This window comes from Protomyctophum parallelum (assembly GCF_964188405.1).
Source record: "Protomyctophum parallelum genome assembly, chromosome: 11".
NCBI lineage: Eukaryota > Metazoa > Chordata > Actinopteri > Myctophiformes > Myctophidae > Protomyctophum > Protomyctophum parallelum.
This window is the reverse complement of record NC_139707.1, coordinates 47,599,900-47,623,870: the sequence shown is the minus strand read 5'-3', so window position 1 is coordinate 47,623,870 and position 23,971 is coordinate 47,599,900. Positions and strand designations below refer to the sequence as shown.

General features: G+C 42.6%; 1 protein-coding gene across 9 annotated transcripts in view; it reads left to right on the top strand.

Annotated features, from left to right (window-relative positions):
- Positions 1-16,738, top strand: part of LOC310867371 (NLR family CARD domain-containing protein 3-like) — a 139,860-nt gene extending 123,122 nt beyond the window's left edge. For 5 of the 9 annotated variants that reach the window (XM_083777383.1, XM_083777385.1, XM_083777384.1 and 2 more), the window contains 11 exons: positions 42-155; positions 1,363-1,476; positions 2,744-2,857; positions 4,282-4,395; positions 8,309-8,367; positions 8,681-10,460; positions 11,233-11,406; positions 11,970-12,143; positions 12,225-12,380; positions 14,865-14,914; positions 15,977-16,738. In XM_083777383.1, the coding sequence (XP_083633509.1) occupies positions 42-155; positions 1,363-1,476; positions 2,744-2,857; positions 4,282-4,395; positions 8,309-8,367; positions 8,681-10,460; positions 11,233-11,406; positions 11,970-12,143; positions 12,225-12,380; positions 14,865-14,914; positions 15,977-16,548 (3,421 nt within the window). In that variant the 3' untranslated portion in view covers positions 16,549-16,738. The remainder of the gene's footprint in view (positions 1-41; positions 156-1,362; positions 1,477-2,743; positions 2,858-4,281; positions 4,396-8,308; positions 8,368-8,680; positions 10,461-11,232; positions 11,407-11,969; positions 12,144-12,224; positions 12,381-14,864; positions 14,915-15,976) is intronic. The other 4 variants (XM_083777388.1, XM_083777389.1, XM_083777387.1 and 1 more) reach the window with 3 other exon arrangements.
- Positions 16,739-23,971: the final 7,233 nt, after the last annotated feature.

Genomic DNA, 23,971 nt, shown 5'->3' with positions numbered 1-23,971 from the left:
CTGTTGTTTATGTATTGTTATTTATTTTTTTATGATTCCAGAAGTGTCCACCGCAGAGCAGAGTCTCCAACTCCCAGCCTTCTGTCTGTGAAGAGTGACAGGTCTAAAGGAGATCCTCCGCACTTCAGTAATGAACCTGGACCTCCTGATTCACAGTATGTCAACCCTCCTATAAATATATACAACACTATAACACTGTAACACTATACAATATACACTATAACACTATACGATATACACTATAACATATTTGATAGTGCCGGTGAGAAGGCGGGCAGCTGTGTTCTGCACTAGCTGTAAACGCCTGGTCGATGCCAATATACAAAGAGTTGCAATAATCTATTCTTGATGAAATCAAAGCATGGATAACCATCTCCAGCTGTTTTTAGGGGAGGTAGGATTTGTCGTGGCGATGATTAGAAGAAGAGAGTTTTAACGACGGAGCTGATTTGTTTTTTAAGTTTAAAATCTTTATCAAAAATAAAACCAAGAGGGGGGACAGTGGCACAGTCGGTAGTGTTGTCGCCTCACAGCTAGAAGGTCCTGGGTTCGATTCCCGCTGTGGGCGCTGGGGGCGTGTTCTCTCCTCTGCGTCATCAGAGCCCATACCTGAGGCGGGATTAGCAAAAGAGCCTTTCTGTGTGGAGTTTGTATGTTCTCCCTGTTTCCCCTAGGGTAGGTACCCTCACATGTTCTCCCCGTTTCCCATAGGGTAGGTACCCTCACATGTTCTCCCCGTTTCCCATAGGGTAGGTACCCTCACATGTTCTCCCCGTTTCCCATAGGGTAGGTACCATCACATGTTCTCCCCGTTTCCCCTAGGGTAGGTACCCTCACATGTTCTCCCCGTGTCCCCTAGGGTAGGTACCCTCACATGTTCTCCCAGTGTCCCCTAGGGTAGGTACCCTCACATGTTCTCCCTGTGTCCCCTAGGGTAGGTACCCTCACATGTTCTCCCCGTGTCCCCTAGAGTAGGTACCCTCACATGTTCGCCCCGTGTCCCCTAGGGTAGATACCGTCACATGTTCTCCCCGTGTCCCCTAGGGTAGGTACCCTCACAAAAACATGCAGTAATCCTGGTTGGAATATGTTAAGGAGATAACTGTTACAATTGCTCAATTCAACAGACCCATTCAGGATTCTAAAAACGCCTTCTCAATCCTGACCTAAGTTTTAAGTGTTTAGAGAGGCACTTGTCTTTATCTCCTTGGGCAAATCATTTCATTGCACCGTTTGTACTACATGAAATACAAGCTACTGTTATGCTAATTACTGTCTGTTATTTACTTAGTATTATTTCTAGTAGTATTATTCACTGTCTCTGTTGTTTATGTATTGTTATTTCTGTCTGTATGATTCCAGAAATTTCCACCACAGAGCAGAGTCTCCAACTCCCAGCCTTCTGTCTGTGAAGAGTGACTGGTCTAAAGCAGATCCTCCTTACTTCAGTAACGAACCTGGACCTCCTGATTCACAGTATGTCAACCCTCCTATAAATATATACAATACTATAACACTAACACTATACAATATACACTTTTACACTATACCATATTTTATAGTGCCGGTGAGAAGGCGGGCAGCTGTGTTCTGCACCAGCTGTAAACGCCTGGTCGATGCCAATATACAAAGAGTTGCAATAATCTATTCTTGATTAAATCAAAGCATGGATAACCATCTCCAGCTGTTTTTAGGGGAGGTAGGATTTGTCGTGGCGATGATTAGAAGAAGAGAGTTTTAACGACGGAGCTGATTTGTTTTTTAAGTTTAAAATCTTTATCAAAAATAAAACCAAGAGGGGGGACAGTGGCACAGTCGGTAGTGTTGTCACCTCACAGCTAGAAGGTCCTGGGTTCGATTCCCGCTGTGGGCGCTGGGGGCGTGTTCTCTCCTCTGCGTCATCAGTGCCCATACCAGAGGCGGGGTTGGCGAAAGTGCCTTTCTGTGTGGAGTTTGTATGTTCTCCCCGTTTCTCCTAGGGTATAGTACCCTCACATGTTCTCCCTGTGTCCCCTAGGGTATAGTACCCTCACATGTTCTCCCCGTGTCCCCTAGGGTAGGTACCCTCACATGTTCACCCCGTGTCCCCTAGGGTAGGTACCCTCACATGTTCACCCCGTGTCCCCTAGGGTAGGTACCCTAACATGTTCTCCCCGTGTCCCCTAGGGCAGGTACCCTCACATGTTCTCCCTGTGTCCCCTAGGGTAGGTACCCTCACATGTTCACCCCGTGTCCCCTAGGGTAGGTACCCTCACATGTTATCCCCGTGTCCCCTAGGGTAGGTACCCTCACATGTTCTCCCTGTGTCCCCTAGGGTAGGTACCCTCACATGTTCTCCCCGTGTCCCCTAGAGTAGGTACCCTCACATGTTCGCCCCGTGTCCCCTAGGGTAGATACCGTCACATGTTCTCCCCGTGTCCCCTAGGGTAGGTACCCTCACAAAAACATGCAGTAATCCTGGTCGGAATATGTTAAGGAGATAACTGTTACAATTGCTCAATTCAACAGACCCATTCAGGATTCTAAAAACGCCTTCTCAATCCTGACCTAAGTTTTAAGTGTTTAGAGAGGCACTTGTCTTTATCTCCTTGGGCAAATCATTTCATTGCACCGTTTGTACTACATGAAATACAAGCTACTGTTATGCTAATTACTGTCTGTTATTTACTTAGTATTATTTCTAGTAGTATTATTCACTGTCTCTGTTGTTTATGTATTGTTATTTCTGTCTGTATGATTCCAGAAATTTCCACCACAGAGCAGAGTCTCCAACTCCCAGCCTTCTGTCTGTGAAGAGTGACTGGTCTAAAGCAGATCCTCCTTACTTCAGTAACGAACCTGGACCTCCTGATTCACAGTATGTCAACCCTCCTATAAATATATACAATACTATAACACTAACACTATACAATATACACTTTTACACTATACCATATTTTATAGTGCCGGTGAGAAGGCGGGCAGCTGTGTTCTGCACTAGCTGTAAACGCCTGGTCGATGCCAATATACAAAGAGTTGCAATAATCTATTCTTGATGAAATCAAAGCATGGATAACCATCTCCAGCTGTTTTTAGGGGAGGTAGGATTTGTCATGGCGATGATTAGAAGAAGAGAGTTTTAACGACGGAGCTGATTTGTTTTTTAAGTTTAAAATCTTTATCAAAAATAAAACCAAGAGGGGGGACAGTGGCACAGTCGGTAGTGTTGTCGCCTCACAGCTAGAAGGTCCTGGGTTCGATTCCCGCTGTGGGCGCTGGGGGCGTGTTCTCTCCTCTGCGTCATCAGAGCCCATACCTGAGGCGGGATTGGCAAAAGAGCCTTTCTGTGTGGAGTTTGTATGTTCTCCCTGTTTCCCCTAGGGTATGTACCCTCACATGTTCTCCCCGTTTCCCATAGGGTAGGTACCCTCACATGTTCTCCCCGTTTCCCATAGGGTAGGTACCCTCACATGTTCTCCCCGTTTCCCATAGGGTAGGTACCATCACATGTTCTCCCCGTTTCCCCTAGGGTAGGTACCCTCACATGTTCTCCCCGTGTCCCCTAGGGTAGGTACCCTCACATGTTCTCCCAGTGTCCCCTAGGGTAGGTACCATCACATGTTCTCCCCGTTTCCCATAGGGTAGGTACCCTCACATGTTCTCCCCGTGTCCCCTAGGGTAGGTACCCTCACATGTTCTCCCCGTTTCCCATAGGGTAGGTACCATCACATGTTCTCCCCGTTTCCCATAGGGTAGGTACCATCACATGTTCTCCCCGTTTCCCCTAGGGTAGGTACCCTCACATGTTCTCCCCGTGTCCCCTAGGGTAGGTACCCTCACATGTTCTCCCAGTGTCCCTAGGGTAGGTACCAACACATGTTCTCCCCGTGTCCCCTAGGGTTGGTACCCTCACATGTTCTCCCCGTGTCCCCTAGGGTAGGTATCGTCACATGTTCTCCCTGTGACCCCTAGGGTAGGTACCCTCACATGTTCTCCCCATGTCCCCTAGGGTAGGTACCCTCACATGTTCTCCCCGTGTCCCCTAGCGTAGGTACCCTCACCTTTTAACCTATTCAGGATTCTAAAAACACCTTCTCAATCCTGACCTAAGTTTTAAGTGTTTAGAGAGGCACTTGTCTTTATCTCCTTGGGCAAATCATTTCATTGCACCGTTTGTACTACATGAAATACAAGCTACTGTTATGCTAATTACTGTCTGTTATTTACTTAGTATTATTTCTAGTAGTATTATTCACTGTCTCTGTTGTTTATGTATTGTTATTTCTGTCTGTATGATTCCAGAAATTTCCACCACAGAGCAGAGTCTCCAACTCCCAGCCTTCTGTCTGTGAAGAGTGACTGGTCTAAAGCAGATCCTCCTTACTTCAGTAACGAACCTGGACCTCCTGATTCACAGTATGTCAACCCTCCTATAAATATATACAATACTATAACACTAACACTATACAATATACACTTTTACACTATACCATATTTTATAGTGCCGGTGAGAAGGCGGGCAGCTGTGTTCTGCACTAGCTGTAAACGCCTGGTCGATGCCAATATACAAAGAGTTGCAATAATCTATTCTTGATGAAATCAAAGCATGGATAACCATCTCCAGCTGTTTTTAGGGGAGGTAGGATTTGTCGTGGCGATGATTAGAAGAAGAGTGTTTTAACGACGGAGCTGATTTGTTTTTTAAGTTTAAAATCTTTATCAAAAATAAAACCAAGAGGGGGGACAGTGGCACAGTCGGTAGTGTTGTCGCCTCACAGCTAGAAGGTCCTGGGTTCGATTCCCGCTGTGGGCGCTGGGGGCGTGTTCTCTCCTCTGCGTCATCAGAGCCCATACCTGAGGCGGGATTGGCAAAAGAGCCTTTCTGTGTGGAGTTTGTATGTTCTCCCTGTTTCCCCTAGGGTATGTACCCTCACATGTTCTCCCCGTTTCCCATAGGGTAGGTACCCTCACATGTTCTCCCCGTTTCCCCTAGGGTAGGTACCCTCACATGTTCTCCCCGTGTCCCCTAGGGTAGGTACCCTCACATGTTCTCCCAGTGTCCCCTAGGGTAGGTACCATCACATGTTCTCCCCGTTTCCCATAGGGTAGGTACCCTCACATGTTCTCCCCGTGTCCCCCAGGGTAGGTACCCTCACATGTTCTCCCCGTTTCCCATAGGGTAGGTACCATCACATGTTCTCCCCGTTTCCCATAGGGTAGGTACCATCACATGTTCTCCCCGTTTCCCCTAGGGTAGGTACCCTCACATGTTCTCCCCGTGTCCCCTAGGGTAGGTACCCTCACATGTTCTCCCAGTGTCCCCTAGGGTAGGTACCAACACATGTTCTCCCCGTGTCCCCTAGGGTTGGTACCCTCACATGTTCTCCCCGTGTCCCCTAGGGTAGGTATCGTCACATGTTCTCCCTGTGACCCCTAGGGTAGGTACCCTCACATGTTCTCCCCATGTCCCCTAGGGTAGGTACCCTCACATGTTCTCCCCGTGTCCCCTAGCGTAGGTACCCTCACCTTTTAACCTATTCAGGATTCTAAAAACACCTTCTCAATCCTGACCTAAGTTTTAAGTGTTTAGAGAGGCACTTGTCTCTCTAAACTCCTCTCTCCTTGGGCAAATCATTCCATTGCACCGTTTGTAGGGATGTCAGGGGGTAACCGGCTAGTAACCAGATCGTTTTTAGTACAACATAAACATTACAGAGACTGTAGTTGTCACTGTACAATACTTTAAAACAGTTGTTATGTTGCAAAACATGCCTAAAATTGCTGTTATTTGCGCCGTCCAGCTTGTCACACTCCAGGCTGCATGAACAGCGCTGCTCGGGCGCTGTTTTCTGCCCCCTCAATGTCCCAAAGTTCTCTGTTGTACTCGTCTCCCCACACTGGCACGGTTAGCCAAGTTAGCTATGTGCTATCCATGTTGGAGGGTTTTCTCGTCAGCGAAAAGTCAACAAACAGAACACGGTGACATGCATGCTGATCTTCCTTAATAATTAAAAAAAGGCTTAGCCCATGCGTCCAGTGGCTTTATAGTTAGGCTATAGGCTGCTCAGATCTGGACTGGACTTATTTATGTTTTGGAATAGAACCGGCGGACCTCTGTACTGTAGACGCGCAGATGCATGCATGCAGATGCGGTGCGTTGTTTATTGATGATTAAGCCTACAACAATTTATTCATATTGTTAAATGTTGCTTTAACAACATTTTGTTTGTCTTTTAAAAGGAGCATAAATAAATGTATACCATTCATCTACCAACTTTAATTGTGTAGCCTATACATGCATATTACATTTGGGGTAGCCTATTAAAAAAATCAACAACCGTTAATTAACACTGGGAAGTCTGAAAAAAATTCACTACTACTCTATTATAATATCTATTATTATTACTATTCCGGCCCAATCGACCGCTCTCCCCCTTTCTCCCCCGCACCACTCGTTCACACCTCTTCAGCTGGAGACGACATTGTTGCCTACACGCACGCACTTTTCTTTTTTTTTCTTCCCTCTCTTATAAATACATTATTATACACCCAATGAAAATGTACACTTCACGGATTATATAGGCATATATTGCAACATAGCCATGGAAGAGTGTCGCGTTGCTGCCTTTTGTTGTTCTTTTTTCCTTCCAAAAGAGCCAAGATCACTCGTCTTTTCTCGTGTGTTATCGATGTAATTAATTTATGTGACCCCACGCGATGTACAGACTGCTTGACTAGGCATGTAAACATGACATAATTGTACAACATTTCTAAAGCCAATGTATTGTAAACGCGGCATGTCCGCGGTAAATTACTTATACAAGTGAGTCGCGTTATATTTACCTAAATTACCAGCCAAAGTACATTCCAAATAAACAATTATTAGCCACGTTATGTTGTGATATCAGTTTAATTAATAAAAAACATCGCATTTCTTTGTCTCAACTTGCAAGTACATGAACCATGTGACCGGGCTGTTTTCTGCCCCCTCAATATCGCAACCCAAATATTTTATAAGATGGCTCTCCGCATCATAAGTGCATAATACTTGTTTATTTGGAGTGAACATGACAATGACGAGTAAATAAATATTAACACGACTCCCGTCGATAAGTTATTTAGCCTGGACATTTCCGCATTTAGCTGAAAACGGGCTTAGTAGCCTACTATTATATTTGATTGATTGTGCCAAAGAATCGCGTCGGGTCAAACCGGCCATGCAAACGAAAAAGTTTGGGAGCTGATAAAATACTTTCCGACTTTTTTTACGTTTGGGTAAAAAAAATCTAAATACTATGTAAACTACGAAATTTTGGCTTTCATTTGGTATATAGATCGGTTGTGTAGGCCCTCTCTACGAAACGGTATCAAGTGATACACTAAATAACACAACAGCGCAACAGCAGCAGCAGTTGAGAGAGGGAGGAGGAAAAAAAGAAATAGCCTTGCGTGCAGGGCAGGCAGACTTGCAGATCAGTTCCACGTCGCTTGCAGAAAGAACTGTTCTTTTGACTGACAAAACATTTAGAGGTTCGGGAGGTCTATCTGGTTGGAATTATTTCAAACACTTTTTATTTTGTATCGCGCATCGGCAAGCATTCTCGCTTCATGGAAAGTAAATGTCGGTCGAGTCTAACCGAGCATTCAATAACATCCCACCCTCACCATGGATAATAATCATTGTATTCATATTCCTATTATCTTATCAAAATAATAAACAAATTCCAAGTTAATTAACCAGCCAAACGTATATGATTTAATTCGTTGGACATGGAATGCAGGCTTGAACAATGCCGTCTCCAGCTGTCGGAGGTGTGAAGATCATTAGACGAGTGGGGGAGAAAGGGGGACGGCAGTCGATTGTGCCGATATAGTCAGACTGAGTAGGAGATATATGCCTAAAATCATATTTACAAAACGTTTCAAATGGGAAAACAGAGATGATTTCAATCGAATATTTAGACAAAGTCATGCAAGGGGAACTTTCTCTGGACTCCATGGGCTAAGAAAATAAACGTTGAAATCTCAAATTCGGTCAGAACGGCTGCTCCGACTTCCTAGTGTTAACCGGATAATGCCATCGGCTACCCGGCTGGAAAATTAACCGTTAGATACATATGTATCTATATGTATATATTCTATTGTCTTCATCTATATGTATCTATATGTATATATTCTATTGTCTTCATCTATATGTATCTATATGAATATATTATATTGTCTTCATCTATATGTATATATTCTATTGTTTTCATCTATATGTATCTATATGTATATATTCTATTGTCTTCATCTATATGTATATATTTTATTGTCTTCATCTCCACAGAGAGACATTCAGAAACACACCTGGACAGAAGACATTCAGTCGAACCACACCTGGACACAGTAAGACTGGACACATTTTACACTAACATTTTATTTTAATGAATGAAATGTTTAAATAGCAGCAGACTCATCAGATTAAATATACTCGTTGTATTCCTGTCTCATTGTCCAAATACAAATACTGATGATAAACACATACATTTAGACTAAAAAAACGATCCAACGTTTTATTTTAGCCAATTTTCTCCTTTTTTTCTTTTACAAATTTAGATTTTCTGGAGGATATATACATAGTTAATGCTATGGATTGTTCAATGTAAAGTTGTAAATGAAGCATAATGTTTAACATGTATTAATTGTCTCCTCATATCAGATGTCCGTCTGCCGGAGTATGTAAAGGTCTATAAGGTCACTTTGGACGGTCTTGAACATGTGACATACGTCACTGAACATCCCTCCCTCTCCAACATCTACACAGACCTCCACCTATCAGCGGGAGGGAGTGAAGGGGTTAATCAGCAACATGAGGTGTGGCAGCTTGAGACCGCCTCCAGCATGAAGACCCTCTATGACGTCCTAATCAAGTGCCGTGCCATCTTTCAGACCGTCCTCCCTGGCAGAGACACACCCAGCAGCAGAGTTCTGACCAATGGCATCGCTGGCATCGGGAAGACATTCTCTGTGCGTAAGTTCGCTCTGGACTGGGCGAGAGGTTTGGAGAACCAAGATATAGATCTCCTTGTTCCCTTCGCATTCCGGGAGCTGAACTTGGTCCGAGATGAGCAGCACAGTCTTCTCTCACTGATCCATGGTTTCCATCCAACGTTAGAGAAGGTCACAGCAGAGCAGCTCGCTGCCTGGAAAGTTGTCTTCATCTTCGATGGTCTCGATGAAAGCAGGTTTCCGCTGAAATTCCAGAACATTGACGTCGATTCTGACGCCTTCGACAACAATGACGTCGTCTCTGATGTCACGGTGACATCATCGGTGGGCCTGCTGTTGACGAACCTCATCAAGAGGAATCTGCTCCCCTCGGCTCTCTTCTGGATAACCACCAGACCTGCAGCAGCCAATCAGATCCCTCCTGAATGCGTTGACATGGTGACAGAAATACGAGGGTTCACAGACCCCCAGAAGGAGGAGTTCTTCAGGAAGATGTTCAGTGATGATGAGGAGCTGGCCAGCACCATCATCTCACACGTGAAGACATCAAAGAGCATCCACATCATGTGTCACATCCCAGTCTTCTGTTGGATGACCGCTACCGTTGTGGAGGACCTGGTGAAGACAGACCAGACAGGACAGCTGCCCAAGAACCTGACCGGGATGTTCAGCCTCTTCATATCGCTCCTGATAAAAAGGATGAAGACAAAGTATGGCGAGACTGACAGGGATGTTCTTCTGATGCTGTGCATGCTGGCGTTTGTACATCTGAAGAAAGGCAGCGTCACGTTCTACCAAGAAGACCTGGAAGAGTGTGGTCTCGATGTGAACCACGCCGCGCTGTACTCGGGAGTGTGCACAGAGATCTTCAAAGAAGAGACCGTTCAATCTCAGAGAAAGATCTACAGCTTTGTTCATCTGAGCATCCAGGAGTTCCTGGCTGCAGTCTACCTGATGCACTGTTTCACACAGAAGAACATGGAGGTACTGAAGACATTCCTGGGAGATGATGTCAGTTCCTTGGAGGACTTCCTGCTGAGAGCCAGCGAAAAAGCCCTGAAGAGTAAGAACGGCCACCTGGACCTCTTTGTCCGCTTCCTTCATGGCCTCTCGCTGGAGTCCAACCAGAGTCTGTTAGGAGGCCTGCTGGGTCACACAGAGAACAGTCCAGAGAGCATCCAGAGAGTCATCAACAACCTGAAGGAGATGAAAAATAAAGATGCGAGTATCTCTCCTGACAGATTCATCAACATCTTCCACTGTCTGATGGAGATGAACGACCACTCAGTACATCAGGAGATCCAACAGTACCTGAAGTCAGCGGACAGATCAAAGACAGAACTGTCTGAGAGCCAGTGTTCAGCTCTGGCCTTCATGCTGATGACGTCAGAGAAGGTTCTGGAGGAGTTGGACCTGCACCAATACAACACACCAACAGGATGGGGGTCATCCAGACTACTCCCAGCTGTGAGGAACAGCAGAAAGGCTCGGTTAGTAGTCATGTGGATAGAAAACCTGTTGAATCAATCTACCATCACACCTAATTACTATAACAATAATCAGGTCTCAAATTGTGTGTGTGTGTGTGTGTGTGTGTGTGTGTGTGTGTGTGTGTGTGTGTGTGTGTGTGTGTGTGTGTGTGTGTGTGTGTGTGTGTACACTATTTATATAGCATTTTTGCCTAAATGGAACTGACTGACACGCACAGAGAACAGAGTAAAAATGATAAATAAGATAACATTCATAGATCAATGCAAGTTACACACTGTAGTATTAAACCATTTTGGGCGGGAACCCATTTTGGTGTTTTAAATATTATGTTATGCTTTAGCTATTATATATATATATATATACTCATAGCGCGCCACTCGGTTGCGCGCTATGAGCTTGTAGGTCTGCTATTTTAATCGAAGAACGACTGACATAGAAACATAGCTTTTTCAGAAAACTGTCAGGATGTAGAAGACATTTTTAGAATCTGATCTCTGGTCAGAATGGGTTAATACAGATTATCTGTCTTTCACTTTGATGTTTTCTGGTTCCCTGTTCTTATCTGACCTGTCAATATCTGACCAACTAGACTGTTCTTATATGACCTGTCAATATCTGACCAACTAGACTGTTCTTATATGACCTGTCAATATCTGACCAACTAGACATTGTTGGTACATTTACATTACACTTTATAGTTAATTTAATTGAACATGAATTTGATCTAAACTGTGTTGATGATCACTGATTTTACATCATCTACATTTACAGACTTGTTGGCTGTCAACTCCAAAAGGCACAATATGAGATTGTGGCTTCAGCTCTCAGCTCTAATCCTTCACATCTAAGAGAATTGGACATCAGTTATAATGACATAACGGATCCATCCATGGACCTGCTCACTGCTGCATTGAAGAGTCCAAACTGTCAACTGGAGATACTGAGGTCACATTATTGTTTTATTATTTATAGTTTGATTCTTAATAATAAGAGTCTTGATAAATTTGACATCATGGTATCCCACTGATTAGAATAATAATATGGTCAGAGTTTGTGTTGTCTAGTTCACACTCTCACATCACAATGCTACGGTACAGTAACTACAATATGTGATCCATCATGGCTGCTAGGGAATTATCATTATCAATGCTACGGTACAGTAACTACAATATGTGATCCATCATGGCTGCTAGGGAATTATCATTATCAATGCTACGGTACAGTAACTACAATATGTGATCCATCATGGCTGCTAGGGGATTATCATTATGTGAACTAATGGGGTACAGTGATTACAGTATGTAGTCATGTTGGCACGCACGCACCAACACACACACACACACACACACACACACACACACACACACACACACACACTTCCTATGTTGGAAGATTAAGATTATGATGATTTACTTCACATTATCCCTGCCTGCCTTCTCTTTCCATCTCTTGGGGTCTTTACTCCAAACCTCTGATATTCAGTCCAGATATTTCATGTGTAATTACAGACTTGCTGGCTGTACCTTCACACAGACAGGATTTGAAGTTCTGCTCTCAGCTCTCAGCTCTAACCTTCTCCATCTGAAAGAATTGGACCTCAGTTTCATCTCCCTGCAGGAATCACAACTGCTCCAGCTTTCTGCGTTACTGAAGAGTCCACAGTGTGGACTGCAGATCCTGGGGTAAAGAATGTGTGTTCTCTCTGTGTGGATCTCTACTTGGACATCAACACAGCACTTTGTTAAGTGTGTATTTCTCTGCAGGTTGTCAGGCTGTGGAGTCACAGAGGAAGTCTGTTCTTCTCTGGCTTCAGCTGTGACCTCCAACCCCTCCTCCCAGCTGAAACAGCTAGACTTGAACTTCAGCCACTTAGGAGACTCTGCTCTGAAGAAGCTGTCTGCTGCCCTGGAGACTGTCAAGTGAGTAGACTTGTGTAGAGCGGCCGTCAAAGGTTCCAGGTTAAATTCCCGGCTCCTCCTGGCTGCTACATGTCGAAGTGTCCTTGAGCAAGACTCTCTGAACCCCTAACAGCTCCCGATGAGCATGCATGTTTTCCTCTGCCATCGGTGGGTGAATGTGAACTACATTGTAATGTAAAGCGCTTTATAAATGCAGTTTCCCATATTATTATATCATATTACCATATGATCCATGGTTCATTCTAACAGAGATTTAATATACAGTAGATAGTGTCTATGTTCCATGGTTCTATAACATAGATTAATATACAGTAGATAGTGTCTATGTTCCATGGTTCTATAACATAGATTAATATACAGTAGATAGTGTCTATGTTCCATGGTTCTATAACATAGATTAATATACAGTAGATAGTGTCTATGTTACATGGTTCTAAAACATAGATTAATATACAGTAGATAGTGTCTATGTTCCATGGTTGTATATAACATACATGGGGGACCAACTGGCGGCCCGGGGGCCAAATGCAGCCCCCACCATCACTTAAAGCGGCCCGCAGGTATATATATCCGAACATTGATATATTATTGTTTTGATGTCTATGTTTTATGTCCAATGTATTTGTATTTGGTTCATAAAGTTAAATGCATTTGAAATTAAATAAAAATGTTACTTTTCAGGATTCCAATTCAAAAATAGCAAAAACATAATTCAGGATTTCAGTTCAAATAATAGCAAAAATAGCTGATCCACAAGCTCAAAACGCGTCGCATTGCGGCGTGTTTTGAGCTTGTAGATTGGCTGTTTTTGCTACGACAGTAGTGTGCAATGTAATGTGTAATATGTGTCCCTCTGGGGTGAGGGTGGAAATATAGCAGAACTCTGACTAGGGAGATAGGTGGGTTATTGTTCTGAGTTTTAATTAATGTAATTAGATGTAATTACTTACCTCTGTCATCGGTGTATGAATGTGTGTGTGAATGGGTGAATGTAATGCACATGTAGTAAATCGCCTTGGATAAAGGTGCTATATAAATGCACCATTTACCATTTACATACAGTACATGTGAGGGACTTCATATATATATATATATTATTTTTTTAATAGTTTATTTTAAACCAAAAACGCTCTTTCACACACTTATGCCGCAGTGTGCCAGTGATCACCCTCCTTATTTGTGCCAATGTTGGCACTGGTGCCTATAAGGTTGCCTATAACAATTTTAAAATAGCCAATTACAAGCTCCGTTGTAACCAAATGGACCCAAAACAATCTCAGATTTAAAGGTGCAATAGACCACTAGATGTTGCTCTCTGAACACCTCTGTTTCATGAGGGTTCTTGCTTAACTCACATCTGTTCTGGAGGGCAGCAATATTATGCAGTTTGCAACGCTGCAATATGGTAGCCTGGCCAGTGTTCATTTTGACAGCTAATTCCAATTTAGTCTTTTGAATAACACACGCTTTAGTTTTAGTCCTATTTTACTCATCTGAAATCGTCTAGTCTTAGTCAACAAAACTGGTGGCAGCTGCCTCCAAGCGTCCTTTAGAGGGGAAAGTACAAAGTCGAACGGTTTGCGGAGCGGTCTTGATATTGGAAGGTCGCTAGTTCGTATCCCCGTACCGGCACGTTAAAATTACCACCGCTGAAGTGCCCTTGAGCAAGGCATTGAACCCCTACCATGAAATGTTCTATGAGCAGGGCCTGGCTGTAAGCAAGTTCTTGAGCTTAGTCCAGTTACCCTGGGTAAACGTAGTACCTTTCCTTTCCTTAGTCCAGTTACCCTGCATGGGTAAACATAGTACCTTTCCTTTCCTTAGTCCAGTTACCCTGGGTAAACATAGTACATTTCCTTTCCTTTATGGTACCAATGTGTGTGATGTTTGGACAGAGTCTGTGGGAGAATGATTACAAAATGTGTTTAGTAAAGCCTGACCTAAGTTTTCTGAAAAACTTCAATTATTATTATTATTATTTTTTTTTAAATATTTTTATCCCACGTTTTTGTAACCCATTTTTCACCCCTGTGTCAATCATCTAATGTGATCCTGGGCTCTACACACCCTCCGCCAACCTAGTCCCCATATATGGGGGACAAGGGGAGAGCAACGGACTTGAACTCATGCTTCCTTCATGCCTGAGTGTCCAAGTTGCTCCTTTACACCTGACCTGGTTGGACGTAGCGCGTGGAAGGAACACGTTATTCCAACCAGTTCCTTTCCCCTCCATCAGGCGCCCCGGCTGGCCAGGGGGAGGCAGTTTAGTGACCAGGATTACTGCATGTTTTTTGTGAGGGGACCTACCCTTCATAAACTTCAATTATTTATATAGCAGCATCAATTCTTTTACATTTTTGAATACTGTACATACTGTACAGAACCCAACAATGGGTTCCCGGCCTGAGGGGGTAAAACACCAAAAGGGGTTCCCGCCCAGAGCAGAGGTTTTGACTTGATTCATTGTTGTTCTACTTCCTACAGTGTGAATCATGGAGGAGAACACTGGACTAAACCTCAACTCCTTACAACACGTGAGTCTGTCTGTCTGTCTGTCTGTCTGTCTGAAACACCCTATGTTTATATGGCAGTGATTCTCACAGGGTTAAACCCTATGTTTCTATGTCAGTGGTTCTCACAGGGTTAAACCATATGTTTATAGGTCAGTGGTTCTCACAGGGTTAAACCCTATGTTTATGTCAGTGGTTTGTGTGTGTGTTTGTGTGTGTGTGTGTGTGCATGTGTGTGCATGTGTGTGTGCGTGTGAAAGAATATATATATTCAAAGATTTGCGCCACATTTTTTTTTCAAAAATAGCAGACCTACAAGCTCATAGCGCGGCACTCGGTGCCGCACAATGAGCATGTGTGCGTGTGCGCATGTGTGTGCACACGCATGTGTGCATGTGTGCGCGCGCATTTGTGTTACACCCACACTATTACACCCACCATCATAGCAGGTACTTTCTGAAAACTGTCAGGATTTAGAAGACATTTGCAGAATCTACAAATGTCTTCTAAATCCTGACAGTTTTCAGAAAAAAAGCCATGTTTCTGTCAGTCGTTCTCAAAGATTTGAGTTAAAAACATTCTGAAAGAATATATATATTCAAAGATTTGAGTTAAAAACGTTCTGAAAGAATATTTATATTCAAAGATTTGCGCCACATTTTCACGATAAAAAATAAATAGCAGACCTACAAGCTCATAGCGCGGCACAATGAGCCCGCGCACATGTGTGCGTGTGTGTGCGCGCGCAAGTTTGCGTGTGTGTGCGCGCATGTGTGTGTGCGTGCAAGTGTGCGTGTGTGCGTGCACGCATGTGTGCGTGTGTGCGTGCGCGCATGTGTGCGTGCACTTGTGTGCGTGTGTGTGTGTGCGCGCAAGTGTGCATGTGTGTGTGCGCGCATATGTGTGCGTGTGTGTGCGCGCAAGTGTGCATGTGTGTGTGCGCGCAAGTGTGCATGTGTGCGTGCGCGTGCATGTGTGCGTGTGCGCGCGCACGTTGATACGTGTGCATGCATGCGCGATGATACGTGCATGCGTATCATTCAGTGAAGGATGTATTTAATGTGTACTGTGTTGTTTTCTCATCAGATTTCCAGCGTCTCACTCTGGACACAAACACAGCACACTGTGACCTCTCTCTGTCTGAGAACAACAGGAAGGTGACCCGTCAGGATGGTCAGCGTCATTCATATCCTGACCATCCTGACAGGTTTGATGGACAGCCTCAGGTTCTGAGTTCAGAGAGTCTAGATGAACGCTGCTACAGTGAGGTACAGTTCAGTGGAGGGGTTGTGATAGGAGTGACTGACGGAGACATCGGTAGGAAAGGAGACGGTCTGGACTGTGTGCTTGGATGGAATGAACATTCCTGGTGTCTGGCCTGTGTTGATGGTCAGCGTGGTGACACTTACTCTGTCAGACACAATAGTAAGCTGACTGTCCTTCCTATCCGTCCCTCTGGCTCCAACAGAGTAGCAGTGTATCTGGACCGTCCCGCTGGGACTCTGTCCTTCTACAGAGTGTTAGAGGACACTCTGACTCACCTGTACACCGTGCAGAGCACGTTCACTCAACCGCTCTACGCTGGGTTTCGGTTGTTCCCTGACTCCTCTTTGTCTCTGTGTGAGGACAGACGGGCTGTGAGGACAGACAGGCTGTGAGGACAGACAGACAGGCTGTGAGGACAGACAGACAGGCTGTGAGGACAGACAGACAGGCTGTGAGGACAGACAGGCTGTGAGCACAGACAGACAGGCTGTGAGGACAGACAGACAGACAGACAGGCTGAGGACAGACAGACAGGCTGTGAGGACAGACAGACAGACAGGCTGTGAGGACAGACAGACAGACAGACAGGCTGTGAGGACAGACAGACAGGCTGTGAGGACAGACAGACAGGCTGTGAGGACAGACAGTCAGTGTGTTGTATTATAATGTAATAATCAGGAACAGGTGTGGTGGGGGGGGGGTGTTTACATAATCAATATGTTTTGGTTTCCATGGAGTCACTGTTGGGGTCATCTGGGGTCACCATTAGGGTCATCTGGGGGTCACGGTTAGGGTCATCTGGGGTCACCATTAGGGTCATCTGGGGTCACCATTAGGGGTCATCTGGGGGTCACGGTTAGGGTCATCTGGGGTCACCATTAGGGTCATCTGGGGTCACCATTAGGGGTCATTTGGGGTCACGGTTAGGGTCATCTGTGGTCACGGTTAGGGTCATCTGGGGTCACCGTTAGGGTCATCTGATACATTATTGTCCAGAACAACACTGTTGTCACAATGCTTATATATTATGTCACAATCTTATATATCTATATATTTGTTGTTATATTTGAGATGTGTTGATTAAAAACATATTTACATTTCATGCTGTTGAACACCTTCTTTGACCCTCCTATGACCCTTCTTTGAGGGGCGCTAGTCCCTCCTATGAGCAGCTTTTCAGGGTGAGTGTGACCCTCCTATGAGCAGCTTTTCAGGGTGAGTGTGACCCTCCTATGAGCAGCTTTTCAGGGTGAGTGTAACCCTCCTATGAGCAGCTGTTCAGGGTGAGTGTGATCCTCCTATGAGCAGCTTTTCAGGGTGAGTGTGACCCTCCTATGAGCAGCTTTTCAGGGTGAGTGTGACCCTCCTATGAGCAGCTGTTCAGGGTGAGTGTGACCAGAACGCAAACATTGAAGCTAAAAGTGAGGGCAGAAAGAATGAAGACGGAAACGGTGAGGACATTCCGGATGATTTGATTGGTTGAACACGGAAAGTGATGCATGATGAATGATAAGAGCGCCCCTCACTTCACACGGGTGTGATTAAAATGTTCACTCTGTAATAATATATAAATTCAAATATTTGAGACACGATTTTTCAAAAATAGCAGATCTACAAGCTCATAGCGCGACACTCGGTACACCCCTCTGTAATTAAATACTACTATTACTCGCTGACTTATGTGCTTCAACTCATTACTCAACTACTTACATAACTACTCATTATCAAAATGTATCTCTTTTATATACACATCATCCATATAAAAATATCCATTTTAAACACATAAGCACCTGAATTATCTATTTTCCTTCTCCCTGTATTTTGTGAAAATCACATTTACTTACTTTAAACAGATTTATGCTAGAACATTGTTTTTGCTCATCCCTCAAACTGTTCCACAGTGTTACACCCCTAATCCAAACACAAAAACTTTTCATTGTGGTATTTCTGTTTAACGTTTTAAAATAAAAAAGAATCCCTCAAATTATAACCCCCCTCCCTATCCTGAAACAAATTCTGAATATTTGCTGGTAAATTATGGTTCCTAGCCTTGTACATTATTATTGCTGTTTGATAAGCTACTAAGTCAGTGAATTTGAGCAGTTTTGACTGTAAAAATAGAGAATTAGTATGTTCCAGATAGCTGACCTTATGAATGGTTCTTATTGCTCTTTTTTGTAGAATGACTAGCGACTGAACTGAATTCTTATAGTTATTTCCATATAATGAAAATATGGCAATACTAATTGAATTGAACAGTAGAGAGTGTGAATCAATACTAATTGAATTGAACAGTAGAGAGTGTGAATCAATACTAATTGAATTGAACAGTAGAGAGTGTGAATCAATACTAATTGAATTGAACAGTAGAGAGTGTGAATCAATACTAATTGAATTGAACAGTAGAGAGTGTGAATCAATATTAATTGAATTGAACAGTAGAGAGTGTGAATCAATACTAATTGAATTGAACAGTAGAGGGTATGAAGTGACTTGGAATGGAGAACCTGCTTTGCCTTATTTATGACTGCTATACTTCCAGCCACTTTGTACTTGACGTTAGTAATGTGTGGTTTCCAGCTAAGCCTGTCATCTATTGTCACGCCCAGAAATGTATTTCCATGGACCCGGTCAATAGCAATCCCATCAATATGTATATGTACCTGTGTGTTAGTCCTGTGATTACCAAATAGTATAAACACATTTAAAGATAATTTATTATAATCAAACCATAACTTTAATTTACTTAATTCTTCATTGATGTCAACCTGCAGTTTATCCAGATTATTACCAGAGCAAAATACATTAGTGTCGTGTGCAGAAAGTACTAGTGACAGCAGCTTTGATACTTTGTAAATATCATTGATATAAAGAATAAATAGTTTGGGCCCCAGTACTGACCCCTGGGGGACACCACAAGTAATTTCCAGACAACTTGAGCAATAGGTTCCCAGCTTCACAAACTTGCCGTCTGTCAAAGTAACTTTTAATCCAGTTCATTGAAATGCCTCTGATACCAATTTTCTCCAGTTTATGTACTAATGTGTTGTGTTGTGATGGATAGTGTCAAAAGCTTTTTTTGAGGTAAATGAATATTCCTATTGCATACTGCCGATTATCAATTGCGTCTGTGATTCTTTCTATGGATTCCATCAATGCCTGAGATGTTGATCTGTTCTTTCTGAAACCATATTGACTCTCTGAGAGTATATTAAATCTGTCCAAGAATTAATCTATGAAGTCTGCTGTTAAAACGTTTCTCCAATATCTTTGAGAATTGTGGCAGTAATGAGACAGGTCTGTAGTTTGTGAAGTGGTATTTTATGTTTGCTCCCATTTTCATACAGTGGAATGACCTTTGCTATTTTCATTTATTGGTCTGGAAATGAACCTGTTTGGAATGATACATTAGGCCTACATATGTGTGTAAATGGCCTAGAAATCCCCCCAATGACCTGTTTGACCAGTGACATGTCAATATCATTATAGTCGGTAGATGTTTTGTTTTGACTGTTTTTGACTATGTCCAACATTTCAATTTCCTTCAATTCACTCGAGCAAACATTGAGCAAGGATTTATATCAACCATTCCCCCACATGTTCACCACCTGATCCTCAGTCCTGAATTCTACTGCCTAGATCAGGGCCCACATTAACAAAAAAACAACTCCTCCATATTGTAGTTTTCAATGTCATTCTCAACAAAATATTTAGGTAAGCTGTTTTGTTTGCCACCATCTCTTATAATACTGTTTAATATTTCCCATATCTCTTTAATATTGTTTTTGTTCTTATCTAATTTATTCTTAACGTATTCTTTCTTGCTTATCCTTATAATATACTAGTTGACTTATTTTTGTATTTTTTATATTTATCTTCTGCCACTGTAGTTCTCTGTCTAATACAATTCCTATATAATGCATTTTTCTTTTTACAGGCATTTTGTAGACCTTTAGTTAACCATGGACAATTATTATACGTTCTTTTTTATTGTATTCCTTGATTGGACAATGCTTATGGTATAATGACCTAAATATTGATATGAATGAGTTATATGCATTGTCCACATCTGCTTCCTTCTATACATTATCCCAGTTCTGTGCCATTCATTCCTGTTTTAAAGGGACAGTTCAGATTTTTTGAACTTATGTATTGCCATTAATAATAATATAGTGGTTGCAACTGTATTAATGGTTGCCCGAGTCCCGTGGTGGGAGTTCTGCTCTGGTTTTAGTGAATATTAAGTAGTTCTGGTCATTTTGTGGGGGGGGGGGGGGGGGCACAGGGGGCCACGCAGTAAAAGTAAATCAATCCACAAAACGAACGTAATTTGTATTGTTGGTCTATTTATAAAATATTAGCGTGACTTTCGTTCAACTTTGACCCCTCCATCACATGGAACTATTTTTTGGGCGTAGTGATATGGACACAAAAAACATAGTTCCGTGTGATAGAGGGCTGCAGCAGATGATCCAATCACTCGCGGAGCTTCATATTTAAATAGGAACGGAACGGACTGCAGTCTCAGCCTGTCTGGGACCATGTGGGCGGAGCCTCTCAGCCTGTCTGGGACCATGTGGGAGGAGCCTCTCAGCCTGTCTGGGACCATGTGGGCAGAGCCTCTCAGCCTGTCTGGGACCATGTGGGCGGAGCCTCTCAGCCTGTCTGGGACCATGTGCTGCTGAAGGTATGTTTGTTTGTTAGAGAAACACACTTTTATCCTCCATAAACACGGTTATTGTTTAAACATTAGTGGTTTTATAGCACTGTTGGTTGTTTATTGTGACACTAAATGGACAACAATGTGTGGAATGTTTGTCCTTTTTGAGAAGATCAGCAAACAAACAAACTTAACCCATTCTATAACGGTGGTTCTCAAACATTTATATGTAATGCCACCGACCCCCCCCCCCCCCCCCCTTCCATTTAAAAAATAGAAGACCTACATTCCTACAAGCTCGTAGTTAAAGCATAACATAATGATTAAAACATCCAAATTGGTTCCTGCCCAAAATGTGTTCACAAACAAACCATGGTTCCAAACAGAGGAGTAAATGTGTTCACAGACAAACCATGGTTCCAAACAGGTGGTGTAAATGTGTTCACAAACAAACCATGGTTCCAAACAGTGGAGTAAATGTGTTCACAGACAAACCATGGTTCCAAACAGTGGTGTAAATGTGTTCACAAACAAACCATGGTTCCAAACAGTGGAGTAAATGTGTTCACAGACAAACCATGGTTCCAAACAGTGGAGTAAATGTGTTCACAAACAAACCATGGTTCCAAACAGTGGTGTAAATGTGTTCACAAACAAACCATGGTTCCAAACAGTGGAGTAAATGTGTTCACAGACAAACCATGGTTCCAAACAGTGGTGTAAATGTGTTGACAAACAAACCATGGTTCCAAACAGTGGTGTAAATGTGTTCACAAACAAACCATGGTTCCAAACAGTGGTGTAAATGTGTTCACAAACAAACCATGGTTCCAAACAGAGGTGTAAATGTGTTCACAAACAAACCATGGTTCCAAACAGTGGAGTAAATGTGTTCACAAACAAACCATGGTTCCAAACAGTGGTGTAAATGTGTTCACAAACAAACCATGGTTCCAAACAGTGGTGTAAATGTGTTCACAAACAAACCATGGTTCCAAACAGAGGTGTAAATGTGTTCACAAACAAACCATGGTTCCAAACAGAGGTGTAAATGTGTTCACAAACAAACCATGGTTCCAAACAGAGGCGTAAATGTGTTCACAAACAAACCATGGTTCCAAACAGAGGTGTAAATGTGTTGACAAACAAACAAACCATGGTTCCAAACAGTGGTGTAAATGTGTTCACAAACAAACCATGGTTCCAAACAGTGGAGTAAATGTGTTCACAAACAAACTATGGTTCCAAACAGAGGTGTAAATGTGTTGACAAACAAACAAACCATGGTTCCAAACAGTGGTGTAAATGTGTTCACAAACAAACCATGGTTCCAAACAGTGGAGTAAATGTGTTCACAAACAAACCATGGTTCCAAACAGTGGTGTAAATGTGTTCACAAACAAACCATGGTTCCAAACAGTGGTGTAAATGTGTTCACAAACAAACCATGGTTCCAAACAGTGGTGTAAATGTGTTCACAAACAAAGAAACCATGGTTCCAAACAGTGGTGTAAATGTGTTCACAAACAAACCATGGTTCCAAACAGAGGTGTAAATGTGTTCACAAACAAACCATGGTTCCAAACAGTGGTGTAAATGTGTTCACAAACAAAGAAACCATGGTTCCAAACAGTGGTGTAAAGTAAATGATTACAAACAAACTTCTCTACTAGAATTATTTGGAAACTTACTAGTTACTTTGTATATTTGGATTATTATTACTAAACATACTACTAGCCTACATTGTCATTTACCACCACAGCCATATTTTGGCCATTTGCAAATGGCATTAATTGCGATGTGACACATTGTGAGCTTGTAGATCTACTATTTTCAAATGATTTATTTTTCTTCAACATTTCAAATGGCACAATCTGCATACTTTTGATCATTTATACATTTGAAAGCCAATACCTTTTTACTTTTACTAAAGTTATATATATTGTATATGTAACATATAGTTAAATAGGTTGTAGTTAAAATCCAGCTAAATGGGGAAACTTTGCCACCTGCTGTTCTACATGCCTGCACCAGGCTTCATATTAGCAAGGCACTATGGGTAATCCTCAGTGTAATGGAGGATTCTCATGAGACAGGTAGCCTAATGTCTGTATGTCTGTGGAGAAAACCAATTATAAACATATTCAAAGTTAATCTGGGTTAAAGGTCTGAAAGCTAACTATATTAGACTAACTCTGTCACGTTTTTGTTGGGTCAAACATTATTTTGTGTATGTTTTATTACTATTATTATTAAAACCTAGCTGACAGGTTGTATTGTTGTCTTCCCAGACAGTGCTTTGGTCCACATATGCTGACATAGGCCCCTTTTCCACTATGGGGTGGAACCAGAACCAGAACCAGAACTTTCCAGGACCCAGAACTACCAAGAACCATGTGTAGTTCCAGAACCAAGTTCTGCTTCCGTTTCCATATAACCAGAACCCAGAACCTGTTAAGTCTGCCCCCCCACCCCCCCCTATTCCCCCACTGCTGAGTAGCTCGGCCGGCAGGGCCCCCTCCCCCTTGGCACGGCCGGGGGGGTCCCGGAATACAGAGATATTCATGTTTAAATAATGACTGGTTATTATTCAACAGTGGTGGAAAGTAGCTGTATATATAGTATTCTACTTAAATACATTTCGGCCATTTGAAAATAGACAAACTACAAGCTCGATGAGACACGTGAGCTTGTAGATTGTCTATTTTCAAATGTATTTGCTTTATTGTACTTTTTTAAACCAATAATATGAACATATTTTTATATGCCACATGTGCCACAGCTGTGGCAGCCACATGCCACAGCTGTCACATATATTTCCTATACATAATAGATATACTGTATATGCACATACTGTAGTTTATATGAACATGGATATATGCAGCATACATTATATAGGCTATATTTGCCGATATGGATTTCCTTTCCATGTGGGGAGTGGGACAACAGTAAAACACCCGTTTTAAATGCATTCGACCAGTTGTTCTCCAACCTTTACCTGTCTACAATATTTTGCTTAAACTGCAAGAGAAAAATATATCTCATATAGGCTATAGCTCATATGATGATAAATGATAACCCACCTTTTGAATATAGCATTTAACATTGTGTGGGTTGCAATTATAGTGCCTCTTGAGCAGATTGAGCAAATTGTG